General features: G+C 48.2%; 1 protein-coding gene and 1 long non-coding RNA gene across 4 annotated transcripts in view; both read left to right on the top strand.

Annotated features, from left to right (window-relative positions):
- Positions 1-6,268, top strand: part of LOC113744408 (uncharacterized) — a 6,430-nt gene extending 162 nt beyond the window's left edge. Inside the window, exon 2 of the long non-coding RNA XR_003461501.1 lies at positions 6,100-6,268. This is a non-coding gene — a long non-coding RNA (uncharacterized LOC113744408). The remainder of the gene's footprint in view (positions 1-6,099) is intronic.
- Positions 6,269-9,422: 3,154 nt separating this feature from the next.
- The window catches only part of LOC104935301 (sodium/potassium/calcium exchanger 3), a 36,048-nt gene continuing 27,808 nt past the window's right edge, over positions 9,423-17,662 (top strand). For all 3 annotated transcript variants that reach the window (XR_003461502.1, XR_003461503.1, XM_027273851.1), the window contains exons 1-2: positions 9,423-9,955; positions 13,934-14,044. Coding sequence is in view for 1 of the 3 variants with exons in the window: in XM_027273851.1 (XP_027129652.1) it covers positions 9,856-9,955; positions 13,934-14,044 (211 nt within the window). In the remaining 2 variants the exon portion in view is untranslated. The remainder of the gene's footprint in view (positions 9,956-13,933; positions 14,045-17,662) is intronic.

Below are 17,662 nucleotides of genomic sequence, written 5' to 3'. Positions count from 1 at the left end.
CTTTCTAAATATAACTTCACATTAACATGCACACACTCAGATTTACATATATGAATATTAATCAGTTTGTGTGTGTGTGTGTGTGTGTGGTGTGTGTGTGTGTGTGTGTGTGGCGTGCGTGCGTGTCGTGCGCGCGCAGGACTCACCTGGTGTCTGCACCTGAACGAGCCACACGGCGCGAGCAGCCCGAGCCCGCAGCAGCAGAGCCGCCGGAGGAGCACGCCTGCGCCTCGCTGCAGCTCTCATTCCTGAGCCGGCCTCGTCCACCAGAACCGAACCAGAACCAGAACCATCTGTTGCTGCTCTCTCACGGCTCTTCTTCTTCTGCACACGTGTCTGCAGAAGCTTCTCCTCTTCTTCCTCCAGCAGCGACTTCTCCGACCAACTTATGTAAAATCCCGCAGGCAGCAGCTGCTTCTCCTGCGGGTCCGGCTCGGTTCGGTCGGTCCGGTCCGGTGCTGTTCGGTCCTCCGTGCTCAGAGCTGACACCGAGCCGTCTCAGTCCGTCAGCTCCGGGACGCACATCTCCGCTCGGTGCGTCATGCGGAGTGGAAAGGTCGAAGCAGCAACAGAGTGTGTGTGGCGTGTGTGTGGCGTTCACTCGCGTGACTGTGTGTGTGTGTGTGTGACCGCCAGGAGGCGACAAACACAAACCTGCGGGAATTCCCGCCTCTTTCTGTCCGGACCCACACACCACACACACCACACACACACACACACACACACACACCACACCTACAGGTCCAAAACACCGCGTCACATGAGCCACCTGTTCCCGCCCCGCCCACACCTGCTCAGCTTGTTGTGCCTGAACACACCTGATCCAGATAATTAGTGAAAACAATGAATCTGTTTTTTTTGCCCTTTATTGATAGAACAGGTGAAGAACAGACAGGGAACGACAGACAGGAAGCAGACAGACAGGTGAAGACAGACAGGAGCGACAGACAGGAAGCAGCACAGACAGGTGAAGCAGACAGGAAGCAGACAGACAGGTGAAGACAGACAGGAAGTGACACGCAAGTAAACAGCTGTCCGACCACAGCCTCCAACACATGGGGCGGCCGCTTAACCCCTACGCTACCGACAATGAATCAGTTTAATTAATGTGAATAATTTAAACACATGACATCATAATTCTTATTATATTTGTTACAATTGAATTCTGACGATTATTTTTATGAGTTTGTTTTAACACAAAGAGCTCCATCAACATAAACTGATTTATTGTTTATTATTTTATGTATTTTATTATCGTTTATGATTTATTATTTATGTTATGATTTATTTTTTATGGTGATTGATCAAGCTAGCAGCAGAGCTAAAGCTAATATGACACAAAGCTAACCACTGAGGATGGACAGTTGGTTTAGAGCTAGTGCTAATGTAGCTCACTGCTAACATTAGCTTAACATTACATTGATGGACAACATTGATCAGCAGTGACAGCGCTAACTGTGGTTAGCTTGGGTCAGCCGTGGTAGCTACTGAACTGACTACAGTCCGGGATGCCAGGAGCCAACCCGACTGCTGTGTTCACTGTTAGACTAGGACACGCTGGTTCAGAGGTTCTGTCTCTGTGTTCACTGTTAGACTGACACTGCTGTTCAGAGGTTCTGTCGCTGGTGTTCATGTTTAGACTGGGCCACTGCTGGTTCAGAGGTTCTGTCGCTGTGTTCACTGTTAGCTGGACACTGCTGGTTCAGAGGTTTCTGTCGCTGTGTTCGCTGTTAGACTGGAACTGCTTGTTCAGAGGTTCTGTCGCCGTGTCGCTGTTAGACTGGACACTGCCGGTTCAGAGGTTCTGTCGCGTGTTCGCTGTGAGACTGACACTGCCGGGTTCAGAGGTTCTGTCGCCGTGTTCGCTGTTAGACTGGACACTGCCGTTCAGAGGTTCTGTCGCCGTGTTCACTGTTTAGACTGGACACTGCCGTTCAGAAGGTTCTGTCGCTGTGTTCACTGTTGACTGGACACTGCCGTTCAGAGGTTCTGTCGCTGTGTTCACTGTTAGACTGGACACTGCCGGTTCAGAGGTTCTGTCGCTGTGTTCACTGTTAGACTGGGACACTGCCGGTTCAGAGGTTTCTGTCGCTGTGTTCACTTTAGACTGGACACTGCCGGTTCAGAGGTTCTGTCGCTGTGTCCACTTGTTAGACTGGGGACACTGCTGGTTCGGAGTTCCTGGTGCTGCAGCTCGTCATAACTTCTGCAGTCAACAGTAACAGGACGCTGCAGCTCCTCTGATGACGCTGCTCTCTCTTTTTTATTGAGTTCTGTTTAAGCTGTTAACTTTTAACGGCAGACGTTAACCAGACGACTCTGTGCAGCACGAACTCGTGAAAAGCTCGGTGACTTTCTGGGAAAGTGTGAGGCTGGATTATCAGCAGGCAGACAGCTCAGCCTGTTTCTGGAAGCTCTCTGTGTGACAGCCAGCCTAAACACGGCGGCAGGCCGCCTCCACATAAGAGCTTCACAGCCAAAGATCGACGTCTGAACTCTTCAGGTTTCACGTGTTGACGTTGTATTGTGTTGGAAACAAGCGTCTCAGTCCACCGGCAGCTCGGCAGCTTGTTTGTGTTAAAATAATTAAAGTATCTGAAGTGTCAGGAAACAGGAAGCTTGAAAAGCTGCTGCTGCAGGAGGCTGATAGCTGTGGTCTGGTTCTGGTTCTGTTCAGTGATCAGTGATTTCTGGTTATCAGGAAATGACAAACTCTAAAACACCATGAAGAACAACCTGAAGCACTGAAGATGTTCGGCCTCGTCGTCCTGTTCGTGGTCTGAACGTTCAGACTGGTGGGTCGGGTTGTGGAGCCTCTTTTTTACAGAACACGATGAGTCAAACTGGCGTTCAGCCTCGAGCTGTGTGACCATCGCCTGAGCGAACGCTCCAACCCCAAATAAGTCATCGGCCGGGCATTGTTGTTGTCAGCTCGGCTCCTGGTGTCAGGGAGGAGATGGAGCGTCTCTGGGGCGGCCGGTTGTTAGGAAAGCCGTCCAGAGGACAGAGTCCTGGGAAATGTTTGTATGATGTTGTCGTGCTGTGTTATGTTCATGGAACAGCTGTGGAAAGTGTTTTGTCTCAGCTCAGGAGACGTGCGTCCAATCAGAGAGCTGCAATCTGAAAATCTACGTTTGTTATGAGACAGGCTGGTTTCATTCTGATATCTTTATATATTATGATTAAGACAAATTAAAGTGTTCTTAAATCCTCATAACTCTGTTTTAATCAACGTTTATCACCTGGCAACAAGACTCGTTATGTTTCTGTTACCATCACAATGAGACTTTATATCTACAGACCACACGTCAGGTTAGAGTCTGGCGGGACGTCACAGAGACTACGTCCAGGTTTTAGACAGTCTGCGGGGACGTCCAGAGACTACGTCCAGTTTTAGACAGCTGCGGGGACGTACGGAGACTACGTCCAGGTTTTAGACAGTCTGCGGGGACGTCACCAGAGACTACGTCCGTTTTAGACAGTCTGCGGGGACGTCACAGAGACTACGTCCAGGTTTTAGACAGCTGCGGGGACATCACGAGACTACGTCCAGGTTTAGACAGTCTGTGGCGTCGGAGACTCTCAGGTTTTAGACGAGTGCTCGTCTGTACGGTGAAACATCGTCATGATTTTGTGGTTTTGGTCCAGACATTTAAAAACATGAACCAGATCAGCTGCCGGTCGGACAGTTCCTCGTCAGCAGCTTTCAGTTCCCTGCAGGACGTTCAATGTTCTGTTGGAGGTTTGACGGGTCAGGATGGGAGCCATGCTGGCTCAGCTGATCCACGTCACAAACAGGAAGTCAAACTGTTCAAGTTTGATGCTTCCATCAAAACTCTGTCAGGTGCTCCACAAGACCCAGAACCAGAACCGAAACAGTCCCCAGCAGCAGCTGATCTCACTGCCTAGTCCAGCAGCAGTCAGCCCAGCTCGGCGTCTGTCTTTCAGCCTTTATTTATTTCACAAGCTCTCACCAACCACTAAAAGTCAGTCCCACATTTTACTCTTGTCCGGCGGCTTCTGTGCTCGCATCACTCTCTCCTTTTCTCTTCTAGCTTCCTCCGTCAGCGTCCTCTCACTCTCTGCTCCTTCAGTTTAATATTTTTTCTTTCATCTGTCAGTCAGTTTTTTCTCTTTAACTCGTTCACGTCTTGAGTCACATTTGTTTATTCATTTTTCTTTCTTCCACCTTCGTTGAACTTTAACTTTTTTTTCTTCGTTGCCATCTGATTTGGCCACGACACAAAAAAACAGTTTCTTCCTCCAGAGTCCAGGACGGGACTCCTCGTCCATCCATCGTCTTCTCTCAGTGAGTCTCACGCCCGTTCAGACTGACCAGAGACCTGAAGCCTTGAAGAATCTTTTCCATCTTTATTCTTGGTTAAATAATAAAATAACTGTTCTCTGTCTGTAACTTCACACACATGAACATTTCTCGTGTTCCTTTTAGGGTCATTCAGCCACAATCAGACTTTTTTTCTCTGGTTGGATTTTCTGAGACAATTTATTGTTTTAAATACCAAAATAATCAGATTCCCTCAGAGGAAGCATTCAACTACATTCAGCGGATTCCTCGTGCTCATCATCATCACATCATCATATCCATCTCATCTGAAGCACCTTTTTTTTTTCTTTAATTAAAATCAGAGTTTTGCATCTTTGAACAATCGCGAGCTTCGGAAAACAACAACACGTCTCTATTATTAATGTCGGCTATGTTCATGGTCATGTGACGCGTGAATCGGTCCTTCATCAAAAAAACAGAAAAGGAAAACATACGGAAGTGCAACCAGAGACGGAGGATGAGTAGAGAGATGGTCAGTGTGAGACGGCTGACCAGTCTGCCAGCCGACCAGTAGACCATCTGAGACCAGTCTGACCAGTCTGACCAATCTGACAGTCTGCCAGTCCTGAGACCAGTCTGACGTCGCCGGACGAGTTTGGCTCTTTAAGCGTAGCTCAGGAGCGCAGGCCAAACCACGACCTCAGTCTCGTTAACGAGGATCTGCGATGAAACGCGTCGTCGTTCGAGCTCGCCGTGTTTTTTTAAATTTCTGCCTCGTTTCACATTTTTTTAAACCTCCAGTTTAACAGCTACAAGAAAAATCCACATTTGCATGATACTAAGTTTACATTTTTATACACACACACATACAGAGGGGAGGGCTGAAGTTGCTTGGCACATTTCAATGCGCGACCCAACCTCCTACAATCTAAATAACAATACAGGACAGGGACGACGGGCCGGGCCCCGCGGCTAACATCGTCCTGCATAATCATCCCGTGAAAGGAGGGCGACACGAGGCCAATGCCGAAGTAACTGAAACATCAGCTGTTACAGTATCTCCACATAAAGATTCATGAATTTAATCTTGTCTATACTTTATCTAATATGCTGGTACCAGTCTTCACAGTGACTCTAAAATTACGTTACACAGGAAGTTTTTTGTACAGACCCCGAGTCCGACAGCGTTGGGCATCCGTTTTCTTGTTGAAGTCTTCAGGGTTGATTCAGGAGAGTTGCCTGGGTTTGAACTTGCACTGAGGAGGAGAAAAACAAGACGATCCTCCAGTTTTATGGCGCCGTCAGCAGGAGGACAGGTGCGGGTAATGGTCGCGTTCAGTCGGTTGGGGGAGGGGGGGCTTAAACCCAGGGACCAGTTCCTGACCCGGTTCACAGAAATCAATCAAGGCAAGAACAAGAACGACACACCATAAAACACACCGGCTGGTGGATGGCGTCCCGCCAACACAACACACCTTCAAACCACGAAGAAGGTGTGACCACACCTAAAAGCATGTCGGTGCTCGTGGCTGTCAGGCCAGCAGGGGGCCGCTCTTCTTTACAGTCATGGCTGCTACGATACGTGAGGTTAGAAGGAACAGCTACAGGCCGATGGAGTAATCCAGCCTCCCCTCTCAGGAGAGCTTCCGAACCTCGTCTTTCTGTTGGTCGGGGCATGCTCAGTTGTCTTTTTTAAACGATCAGCGCCAGGCGGATCGCTCCAAACACGGTCCGGCACAGAGCAGGGCAACATTTTTTACCGTTCAACATATATTATTGGGCTATATATATACTATATATACTAAAAAAAAAAGGTGCTTCAGATGATGATGATGATGATGATGATGATGATGATGATGATGGTGATGATGATGATGCACTGAAATCTAGCTGAATGTGTTGAATGCTTCCTCTGAGGGAATCTGATTATTTTGGTATTTAAAAACAATAAATTGTCTCAGAAAATCCAACAGAGAGAAAAAAGTCTGATTGTGGCTGAATGACCCTAAAACGGAAACACGAGAAATATTCATGTGTGTGAAGTTACAGACAGAGAACAGTTATTTATTATTTCAACCAAGAATAAAGATGAAAAAGATTCTTCATGGCTTCAGTTCTCTGGTCAGGTCTGAACGGGCGTGAAGACTCACTGAAGAAGACGAAGACGATGGATGGACGAGGATGTCCCGTCCTGGACTCTGGAGGAAGAAACTGTTTTTTGTGTCGTGGCCAAATCAGATCGGCAACGAAGAAAAAAAAGTTAAAAGTTCAACGAAGGTGGAAGAAAGAAAAATGAATAAACAAAATGTGACTCAGAGACGTGAACGAGTTAAAGAGAAAAACTGAAACTGACAGATGAAAGAAAAAATATTAAAACTGACGGAACTGAAACTGACAGATGAAAGAAAAAATATTAAAACTGACGGAGGAAGCTAAGAAGAGAAAAGGAGAGAGTGAGCGAGCAAGAAGCCGCCGGACAAGAGTAAATGTGGGACTGACTTTTAGTGGTTGGTGAGAGCTTGGTGAAATAAAAGGCTGAAAGACAGACGCCGAGCTGGGCTGACTGCTGCTGGACTAGGCAGTGAGATCAGCTGCTGCTGGGGCTGGTTCTGGTTCTGGGTCTTGTGGAGACACTGACAGAGTTTTAAAGATGGAAGCATCAAACTTGAACAGTTTGACTTCCTGTTTGTGACGTGGATCAGCTGAGCCAGCATGGCTCCATCCTGACCCGTCAAACCTCCAACAGAACATTGAACATCCTGCAGGGAACTGAAAGCTGCTGACGAGGAACTGTCCGACCCGGCAGCTGATCTGGTTCATGTTTTTAAATGTCTGGACCAAAACCACAAAATCATGACGATGTTTCACCGTACAGACGAGCACTCGGTCTAAAACCTGGACGTAGTCTCTGTGACGTCCCCGCAGACTGTCTAAAACCTGGACGTAGTGTCTGTGACGTCCCCGCAGACTGTCTAAAACCTGGACGTAGTGGTCTGTAGATATAAAGTCTCATTGTGAGGTAACAGAAACATAACGAGTCTTGTTGCCAGGTGATTAAACGTTGATTAAAACAGAGTTATGAGGATTCTAAGAACACTTTAATGTCTCTTAAATCATAAATATATAAAGATATCAGAATGAAACCAGCCTGTCTCATAAACAAACGTAGATTTTCAGATTGCAGCTCTCTGATTGGACGCACGTCTCCTGAGCTGAGACAAAAACACTTTCCACAGCTTGTTCCATGAACATAACACAGCACGACAACATCATACAAACATTTCCCAGGACTCTGTCCTCTGGACGGCTTTCCTAAACACCGGCCGCCCAGAGACGCTCCATCTTCTCCCTGACACCAGGAGCCGAGCTGACAACAACAATGCCCGGCCGATGACTTTATTTGGGGTTGGAGCGTTCGCTCAGGCGATGTGTCACACAGCTCGAGGGCTGAACGCCAGTTTGACTCATCGTGTTCTGTAAATAAAGAGGCTCCACAACCCTGACCCAAAGTCTGAACGTTCAGACCACGAAACAGGACGACGAGGCCGAACATCTTCAGTGCTTCAGGTGTTCTTCATGGTGTTTTAGAGTTTGTCATTTCCTGATAAACCAGAAATCACTGATCACTGAACAGAACCAGAACCAGAACCAGAACCACAGCTTCAGCCTCTGCAGCAGCAGCTTTTCAGGCTTCCTGTTTCCTGACACTTCAGATACTTTAATTATTATTAACACAAACAAGCTGCCGAGCTGCCGGTGGACTGAGACGCTTTGTTTCCAACACAATACAACAGTCAACACGTGAAACCTGAGAGAGTTCAGACATGATCTTTGGCTGTGAAGCTCTTAATGTGGAGGCGGCCTGCCGCCTGTTTAAGGCTGGCTGTCACACAGAGAGCTTCCAGAAACAGGCTGAAGCTGTCTGCCTGCTGATAATCCAGCCTCACACTTTCCCAGAAAGTTCACCGAGCTTTTCACGAGTTCGTGCTGAACAGAAGTCGTCTGGTTAATGTCTGCCGTTAAAAGTTAACAGCTTAAAACAGAACTTCAATAAAAAAGAGAGAGCAGCGTCATCAGAGGAGCTGCAGCGTCCTGTTACTGTTTGACTGCAGAGTTATGACGATTTATCACCGAGTCACACGACGTCTGATACGAGCTGCAGCACCCAGAACCTCTGAACCGGCAGTGTCCAGTCTAACAGTGAACACAGTAACAGAACCTCTGAACCGGCAGTGTCCAGTCTAACAGTGAACACGGCAACAGAACCTCTGAACCGGCAGTGTCCAGTCTAACAGTGAACACAGAGACAGAACCTCTGAACCGGCAGTGTCCAGTCTAACAGTGAACACAGCAGTCGGGTTTGGCTCCTGGCGTCCTGGGCTGAGTCAGTTCAGTTAGCTACACGGCTGACCGAGCTAACCACAGTTAGCACTTCACTGCTGATCAATGTTTCCATCAAGTAATGTTAGCTAATGTTAGCAGTTAGCTACATTAGCACTAGCTCTAAACTGTCATCCTCAGTGTTAGCTTTGTCATATTAGCTTTAGCTCTGCTGCTACTGATCAATCACCATAAAATAATAAATCATAAAATAATAAAATCATAAAATAATAAATCATAAAATAATAAATCATAAAATAATAAAATAATAAAATAATAATCATGTTTATGTTGATGGAGCTCTTCTGTTGTTAAAACAAACTCATAAAAATAATCATAGAAATTCAATTTAACAAAATATAATAATATCTATGTCATGTGTTTAAATTATTCACATTAATTAAACTGATTCATTGTCAGTAGCGTAGTGGGTTAAGCGGCCGCCCCGTGTGTGGAGGCTGTGGTCGGACAGCTGTTTACTGCGTGTCACTTCCTGTCTGTCTTCACCTGTCTGTCTTCACCTGTCTGTCTGCTTCCTGTCTGTCTGCTTCCTGTCTGTCTTCACCTGTCTGTCTTCACCTGTCTGTCTTCACCTGTCTGTCTTCACCTGTTCTATCAATAACAGATTCATTGTTTTCACTAATTATCTGGATCAGGTGTGTTCAGCCAATCAGGAGCTGAGCAGGTGTGGGCGGGGCGGGAACAGGTGGCTCATGTGACGCGGTGTTTGGACCTGTCAGGTGTTCTGTGTGTGTGTGTGTGTGTCCGGACAGAAAGAGGCGGGAATTCCCGCAGGTTGTGTTTGTCGCCTCCTGGCGGTCACACACACACACACACACACACACACACGCACACACACTCCTGTTGCTGCTTCGACCTTTCACTCCGCATGAACGCACCGAGCGGAGATGTGCGTCCCGGAGGCTCGACGGACTGAGGCGGCTCGGTGTCAGCTCTGAGCACGGAGGACCGAACAGCACCGGACCGGACCGAACCGAGCCGGACCCGCAGGAGAAGCAGCTGCTGCCTGCGGGATTTTACACAAGTTGTCGGAGAAGTCGCTGCTGGAGGAGGAAGAGGAGGAAGCTGTCTGCAGACACAGTGTGAAGAAGAAGAAGAGCCGTGAGAGAGCAGCAACAGATGGTTCTGGTTCTGGTTCTGGTTCTGGTGGACATGAGGCCGGCTCAGGAATGAGAGCTGCAGCGAGGCGCAGGCGGCTCCTCCGGCGGCTCTGCTGCTGCGGGCTCGGGCTGCTCGCGGCCGTGTGGCTCGTTCAGGTGCAGACACCAGGTGAGTCCTGCGCGCGCACGACACGCACGCACGCACACACACACACACTGATTAATATTCATATATGTAAATCTGAGTGTGTGCATGTTAATGAAGTTATATTTAGAAAAGAAGAAGAAGAAGAAGAAGAACTGTGATTCATATTCTGACACGTCTGAATCAATCAAACTGTCTGCATCATCTTCATCATCATCTTCATCATCATCATCTTCATCATCTTCATCATCATCATCATCATCATCTCCATCTTCATGGTCTTTCATCTGTCTGATCTGAAACAAACCTCAGAGGTTCCCGTGCTGGTCACATCTCCACATGTATGATCATGTTTCATGTTTCATCTTCATGCGTGTCTCCTCTTCGTCACAGTGCCGTTAACTCCTACAGCACCTGAAGGCATCACCCTCATCATCGTCGCCGTGGTCACAGCTCGTCACATGCTCAGCTGCTTCACCTTTTTTTCCCATGGTGCATCGTGACGGTCGTGGCGAGTGAACTTTAGTTTGAGTGTCTGTGAGGACGAGACATTAATATTCATACTTCAGCTTTAAATGTTGACGAGCTGTTGACCACGAGACCAAGAACGCCATCGCCACGGCGAGGTGAAGCTCGTAACCACGACAGGAAATATGACACATACACACTGCCACGACCAAGTATGGACGTACTGGACTGTAAACTGGACGTAGTCTCCGTGACGTCCCCGCAGACTGTCTAAAACCTGGACGTAGTCTCCGTGACGTCCCCGCAGACTGTCTAAAACCTGGACGTAGTCTCCGTGACGTCCCCGCAGACTGTCTAAAACCTGGACGTAGTCTCCGTGACGTCCCCGCAGACTGTCTAAAACCTGGACGTAGTCTCCGTGACGTCCCCGCAGACTGTCTAAAACCTGGACGTAGTCTCCGTGACGTCCCCGCAGACTGTCTAAAACCTGGACGTAGTCTCCGTGACGTCCCCGCAGACTGTCTAAAACCTGGACGTAGTCTCCGTGACGTCCCCGCAGACTGTCTAAAACCTGGACGTAGTCTCCGTGACGTCCCCGCAGACTGTCTAAAACCTGGACGTAGTCTCCGTGACGTCCCCGCAGACTGTCTAAAACCTGGACGTAGTCTCCGTGACGTCCCCGCAGACTGTCTAAAACCTGGACGTAGTCTCCGTGACGTCCCCGCAGACTGTCTAAAACCTGGACGTAGTCTCCGTGACGTCCCCGCAGACTGTCTAAAACCTGGACGTAGTCTCTGTGATGTCGTAGTTAGCATTAGCATCATTTGTAGTCGTGTTGTCTCTGGTCTTGTCTTCTGTCTTCTGTCAGTCCCAGTTTTGACCTCAGGTCAGATCAGCTGTTCCTCAGCTGTTTTCTCAGGTGAATAAAGAAATATGTGCAGACTCATGTGTCGCCTGCATCGCCTCTATTGAGGATTTCACAGGTGGAGATATTTACTACGTCAGGCTGCAGCTGAGCCCGCCGAGGCGTGGAGCTGTTTGGGGTAAGACCGGAGGAAGCCGGTCCGTCCGGTCGACTTTGATTGACGCGATGGGATGTCTGTTTGTGCTGAAGGGAGCAGACGTGGTGACGGGGTTAGGATGGAGGTTGGTGCCTTCAGGCCTCGATGAGTCAGACAGTTATTTAAAGGTCTGCAGATGAACGTTTGTCTGGCGTTTGAACAACGTTCTCTGTATTTACACTCAGCCGGCCTGTTTATGTTGAGCAGCGTGACGGCAGGATTAAGATATTTCCATACAAACGCTCGTCACTGATCCTCTGTGACCTCGTCAGCACGCCAGAGTTATGACCGAGCTGTGAAGGTCAAAGGTCACGGTCAGAGAGCAGGTATGTTTATGATCTGTACGTATGAGTTCACCTGTCACGCTGTGTAGACGTGTTCAGCTGTACTCGAGTATTTGTTCTGAACTTGCGTTGCCTGCTTGCCCAGCTCCTGTTCTGGCACAACACGATATAACCCGAGTCCAAAGTGGAAGCTAACGTGACTGCAGAGCACGTCACATGTTCATTGTGGCTTCAGCGGGCTAACGTTAGCAGTCTGACACATGCAGCGTCACTGGGTACCGTTAGCTCGATGCAACATGTGATGTGTTATTTATAGCACTTTAGCAGCTAACGTGATCCATGATAGTAACTTATGTATCACCCAGCTCCAGTTCTGGCACGACACCGGCTCCGCTCCTCTTCTTCTTCCCGGTGGTACAAACGATAGAGGGTTAAATTAAATGTAGTTACTGTTGTTGTTAATCAAATGTTTCAGGCTTCATCCTGCTGAGCTCTGGTTTACCAGCTCAGCTCAACAGGGAAACACTGTTTAGCGTTAGCAACAGCAGAACTGTCAAACTTACTAAAAAGAAATGGAAACAAATCAGAGTCTGAGTTTTGTAATGACGGAGAGACGGAGAGACAGAACAGAGGCCGAGCTCAGGAATGTAAGCAAGAGCGGGACGAGCTGCCAACGTGTGAAACACTCTGAGTTTAAATGAAGTCTTTAATGTCAGAACAGAGATCCGTTAGATCGTAACAAACGAACATGTTTCTACAAACACACACACGAGGATCAGCTGATAATGAACCTAAAACAAACATATCATCAGTCTGAAGTGAACTAAAGCTCCCTGCGCTGTCCCTTTAAGAAACATGACATCTGAACAATTCATTACGTGTCCGTAACAACACGAGGTTAGGACGTCACATGACCACAGACTGACATCACTATAATCCACAAAGATGTCAGCAGACTGTGATGTCACCGGTTCATACGTGATACAGAACAGCTGACCTGTGCTAACGTGTAGACCGACGCAAAGTAGCTAACAAGCTAGTGTTGATGTGTTGCTGGGGTTCTGTTGTTCTGGATATCAGCACGTTATGTACTGATAAATATCATGCTGAGGATGTTCTGTTATTCTGGATATCAGCACGCTATGTACTGATAAATATCACGCTGAGGTTGTTCTGTTATTCTGGATATCAGCACGTTACTTTCTGATTTAATATTATAAATGTGATTTTTCTTTATTACTGTTGGTGATTCATTTAGATGTTGCAGCATCAGTCGATGTTGTAAATGTTCCCGTGTTCAGTAAAACAGAATAATCTCTGTGTTTTGTCGTTTTCTAATGAGACTCGGCGGTTCAGGCCTTTGAGACTTCGAAGTGTGAACAAAACCATTTCCTGCACAAACACATCTGAATTTCATATGATTGGAGCTGCTCTTGATGCCTCGACATGAAAGCCTTCACGTCTCCTCTCGGTGTCGACCGCTGCCCTCCTGAAATGAGCTCATTGAGCTGGAAGGTACAAAGGGACTCGACAGCGGCTGGCAATCACACACGAGCTGCCTCATGAATAAAAGGACGGCGTGGAGAGCACGGCGTAATAACTGCCTCGCCGCCTCGTGTGGGTGGAGGATGTGATGAAGCAGATGTGTCTGTGGGGAGTTCCTCGAGCGTCGACGTAGTAAAGCTGTAAAAACTGAAACCTGAACTGAGATCAGCTATCGAGGAACCAAACACGCCGTAAAGATTTCAGAGCTGACGGCTGCCGACAGCTGAACACACTGCAACAGAAACATGAAGCGACAAGCTGCCGGGCCAAAAATAACTGTGGAGACAATCACAGCACGACAGGAATAGATCCAGAGACAACACGGCTGAAATCTGAAGATCTGGTTTTAAAACTCAAACAGTTTCTGTTTGTGCTGCTTTCACTGAAATCACTGCATCGTCATTTAAAGTAACTTATTAAACACAAATCCTGAATCTGAGTCACAGACTGCAGCTCATCACCTCGATTATTGATGAATTATTTGATATAAAACATCATTAAATATTAAAAATGTTGATCACTCAGACGTCATAAACTGAAAATGTTCAGAGGTGCCTGTTGACATGAATAATGTCTGACATGATGAACAGATGATTAAAGTTGCTGATTATTTTTCTGACCGTCTCCCTCGATGTCCTCCACAGAGACGGTCTCTTCCGGGCTTCGGTCGACCGTGAACGACGGGACGCTGCGATGGACTCGCCGACTGATGCAGGAGAAGTCAGACAACCAGAGCCTGGATCAGCCCCGAGCAGGTGAGTCACGCTCCGGTACCTGAACAGAAACCGTTCGTTGTTCTGACCCGGAGGAAAGACGGGCTGCTTGATATGAAATATTCTGCCACAATATCAACTCGTGATTTACACACAAACACCTCAATAATATTATCATCGTTATATTATTACATTATTATATATTATAATATTCAAACTTCTTTATTGGTCCCAGTTTGTTCAGCAGAACAAAAGACAACTGTTTAAACGTTCTCCTGTAAAGAACCGTTTAATGGTTCTCCTGTAAAGAACCGTTTAATGGTTCTCCTGTAAAGAACCGTTTCTGGTTCTGGTTTTAAATCAGATGGTTCTGTTGAAGAACGTGATCAGAGCTGTCGTCGGTTCCTTTTGACTTCACTGAGTCACAGACAGGAAGAGGAAGTGGACCTGTGGTTCTGGTCATAAATTCATGGTTCTTCATATTTTTGTATTTTTTCATTGATTTGTTTCCACGATCAGCTGACGAGCCCAAAACAATCGAGAGGTGATTTGATTTTTATCCATCAGGACTCGACGATCACTGAAGTCAGTTTGAAGCAGAGAGGTCCGAATGTTCTGACAGGAGAAACATTCACACTCTGGTTCTGGACCGTCTGTCAGACGGCTGTGAGAGTTCTCTGGGTCTGGTTCCTCTGGATGCTTTGTGTTGGTGTGTGTGTGTGTGTTGATGTGTGTGTGTGTGTGTGTGTGTGCGCGCGCGCGTGCGTGCGTGTGTGTGTGTGTGTGTGTGTGTGTGTGTGTGTGTGTGTGTTCAGGTAAACAGGGAGGGCGGGGTGTTCCTGCCTCCCCCTGCAGGTGATCTGAAAGGTCATGTGGACAAAGCTTTGTGTTGGTTGTCAGGAGAGAGTCGAAGACAGGCGGAGGACGAGAGGAGACAGGCGGAGGACGAGAGGAGACAGGCGGGGGACGTAAATTAGATTTTGGAGGTGGTCTGTGTTTGAGCCCGACCCGTTTGGACCGAGTCAAAGCTGTAATCGGAGCTCTGCTGATTAACATGAGGCTCATTGATCACAGCTGACAGTCGAGTATTAAAGATCCAGACGCAGAGGAAATCATGGATCTGTATCTGCGGGTCATTTCCTGCATCGTCAGTCAGCAGAGTTATTGTTGAAGTGTTACTGTCACGGGAATTTATGCAAATGAAGCTCTGCTAATAATGTACCGTGCTAACTCACACCTGAATATAGCACCTGGAGCGCACTGAGCATGTGCAGACTAAAAATACACAGCGAGTCATTTTAAGCTTTAAAAACAGAAACATGTGCAAAACATTTAGACAACGTTCATCTAACGTTCATCTTCTGTATGTAACGTTTGAATTCTAGGAACAAAACGTTTGATTGGACGAGCTCGTCATCTCTATAAATCAGTAATCCCACTGTAACTATGTTCAGCTGTACTCGAGTATTTGTTCTGATTACATCACTGCCAAGCCCCAACGTCCAGCTCCAGTTCTGGCACGACACCGGCTCTGTTCCCCATCGCGGAGGACATCAGAGGGAAAACCAGAAAACATTTCCTCCATAAAATATGATCCAGTTTCACCAGAATCAGTGAAATAGTTGCTGCTGTGTGACTTAGTGCCGTAAAGCGTTACGTACTTCTCAGAGTTACATAGTGTGAGAACAGACGTACGAGTGACAGAGACACCGTTCACCTGATCACAGGTCAGAGTGGGTCAGCTGATCACAGGTCAGTGTGGGTCAGCTGATCACAGGTCAGTGTGGGTCAGCTGATCACAGGTCAGTGTGGGTCAGCTGATCACAGGTCAGTGTGGGTCAGCTGATCACAGGTCAGTGTGGGTCAGCTGATCACAGGTCAGTGTGGGTCACCTGATCACAGGCTGAATAAAGTTATTTCAGTTTGATGTTTTTGTGTTTTCGGCGTCTCTTGGCGTCTCTCGTCGTCTCTCGGCGTCTCTCGGCGTCTCTCTGCGTCTCTCGTCGTCTCTCGGCGTCTCTCGGCGTCTCTCGGCGTCTCTCTGCGTCTCTCGGCGTCTCTCTGCGTCTCTCAACGTCTCTCGGTGTCTCTCGCCGTCTCTCGCCGTCTCTCGGTGTCTCTCTGCGTCTCTCGGCGTCTCTCGGCGTCTCTATGCGTCTCTCGCCGTCTCTCTGTGTCTCTCTGCGTCTCTCTGCGTCTCTCGGCGTCTCTATGCGTCTCTCGGTGTCTCTCGGCGTCTCTCGGCGTCTCTCTGTGTCTCTCGCTGTCTCTCGGCGTCTCTCTGTGTCTCTCGGTGTCTCTCTGCGTCTCTTGGTGTCTCTCGGCGTCTCTCTGCGTCTCTCTGTGTCTCTCGGCATCTCTCGCCGTCTCTCTGCGTCTCTCGCTGTCTCTCGGCGTCTCTCTGCGTCTCTCGGTGTCTCTCTGTGTCTCTCGGCGTCTCTCTGTGTCTCTCGGCGTCTCTATGCGTCTCTCGCTGTCTCTCTGCGTCTCTCGCTGTCTCTATGCGTCTCTCTGCGTCTCTCTGTGTCTCTCGGCGTCTCTCTGTGTCTCTCGGCGTCTCTCTGCGTCTCTCGCTGTCTCTCTGCGTCTCTCGCTGTCTCTCGCTGTCTCTCGCTGTCTCTCGGCCTCCTGATAACACGTTTACCTTCAGCAGATCTCATTATCAGTCTGCGCTGTGGATGTTTCTCTGGACAGATCTCATTATCAGTCTGCGCTGTGGATGTTTCTCTGGAGACAGGCTGGAGACGAGCTGCTGGACAAAAGGCTGGACAGGTATTGGAGGAGCCGGCGGCGGCGAGTCGGGCTCCGGGTCAGGTTGCCGGCCTCGTCCTCAGCGGGCCGCCTGACAGTGATTACATAATGAGCAGTGTGATTAAAGAGCCAGCGTGGACCTCAGGGGGGGGGTGGTGTTATCTGAGGGCTGCACCACTTTACAAGATGGAGACGCCTGACCCGCCTCCAGCGGCGAGCCTGGAGACTGACTGCTGTTGCTAGGCAACCGAATGCTAAATTTTGAAACCCAGACAATTTAGTGTTTCTGTCAGTTGTGTGTGTGAGTGTGTGTGTGAGTGTGTGTGTCTGTGTGTGTCAGTGTGTGTGTGTGAGTGTGTGTGTCTGTGTGTGTGAGAGTGTGTGTCTGTGTGTGTGTGTGTGTGTGTGTCTGTGTGTGTGAGTGTGTGTGTCTGTCTGTGTGTGTGAGTGTCTGTCTGTGTGTGTCTGTGTGTGTGTGTGTGTGTGTGTGTGTGTGTGTGTGTGTGTGTGTGTGTTGTTTGTCTTGGACAGCCTCTCAGCTGAGAATAGGATTTTTCCAGAGTTTTTTGTGGGAACGTTGAGCAGGATCTGGATCTTTATTTGGATCAAACTGAGTCGACGCTCAGTGAAGCTCCTCGCCCTGATGGAGCTGATGGAGCAGGTGGAGCTGATGGAGCAGGTGGAGCTGGTGATGGGGATCAAACCGGTGGATAAATCGACACCCCCTCCCTGAGCGGGCTATTTTTGTCCCGCCGGTGTAACGTTTGCTGTGTTTTTATTGGCTGATCAAAGGAAGACGAATCAAAGAACACGTGATACATCACACACACAGACACACACACAGACACACACACACACACACAGACACACACACACACAGACACACACACAGACACACACACACACACA

This window comes from Larimichthys crocea, chromosome XXII (genome assembly GCF_000972845.2).
Source record: "Larimichthys crocea isolate SSNF chromosome XXII, L_crocea_2.0, whole genome shotgun sequence".
NCBI lineage: Eukaryota > Metazoa > Chordata > Actinopteri > Sciaenidae > Larimichthys > Larimichthys crocea.
This window is presented reverse-complemented; position numbering and strand designations above follow the sequence as displayed.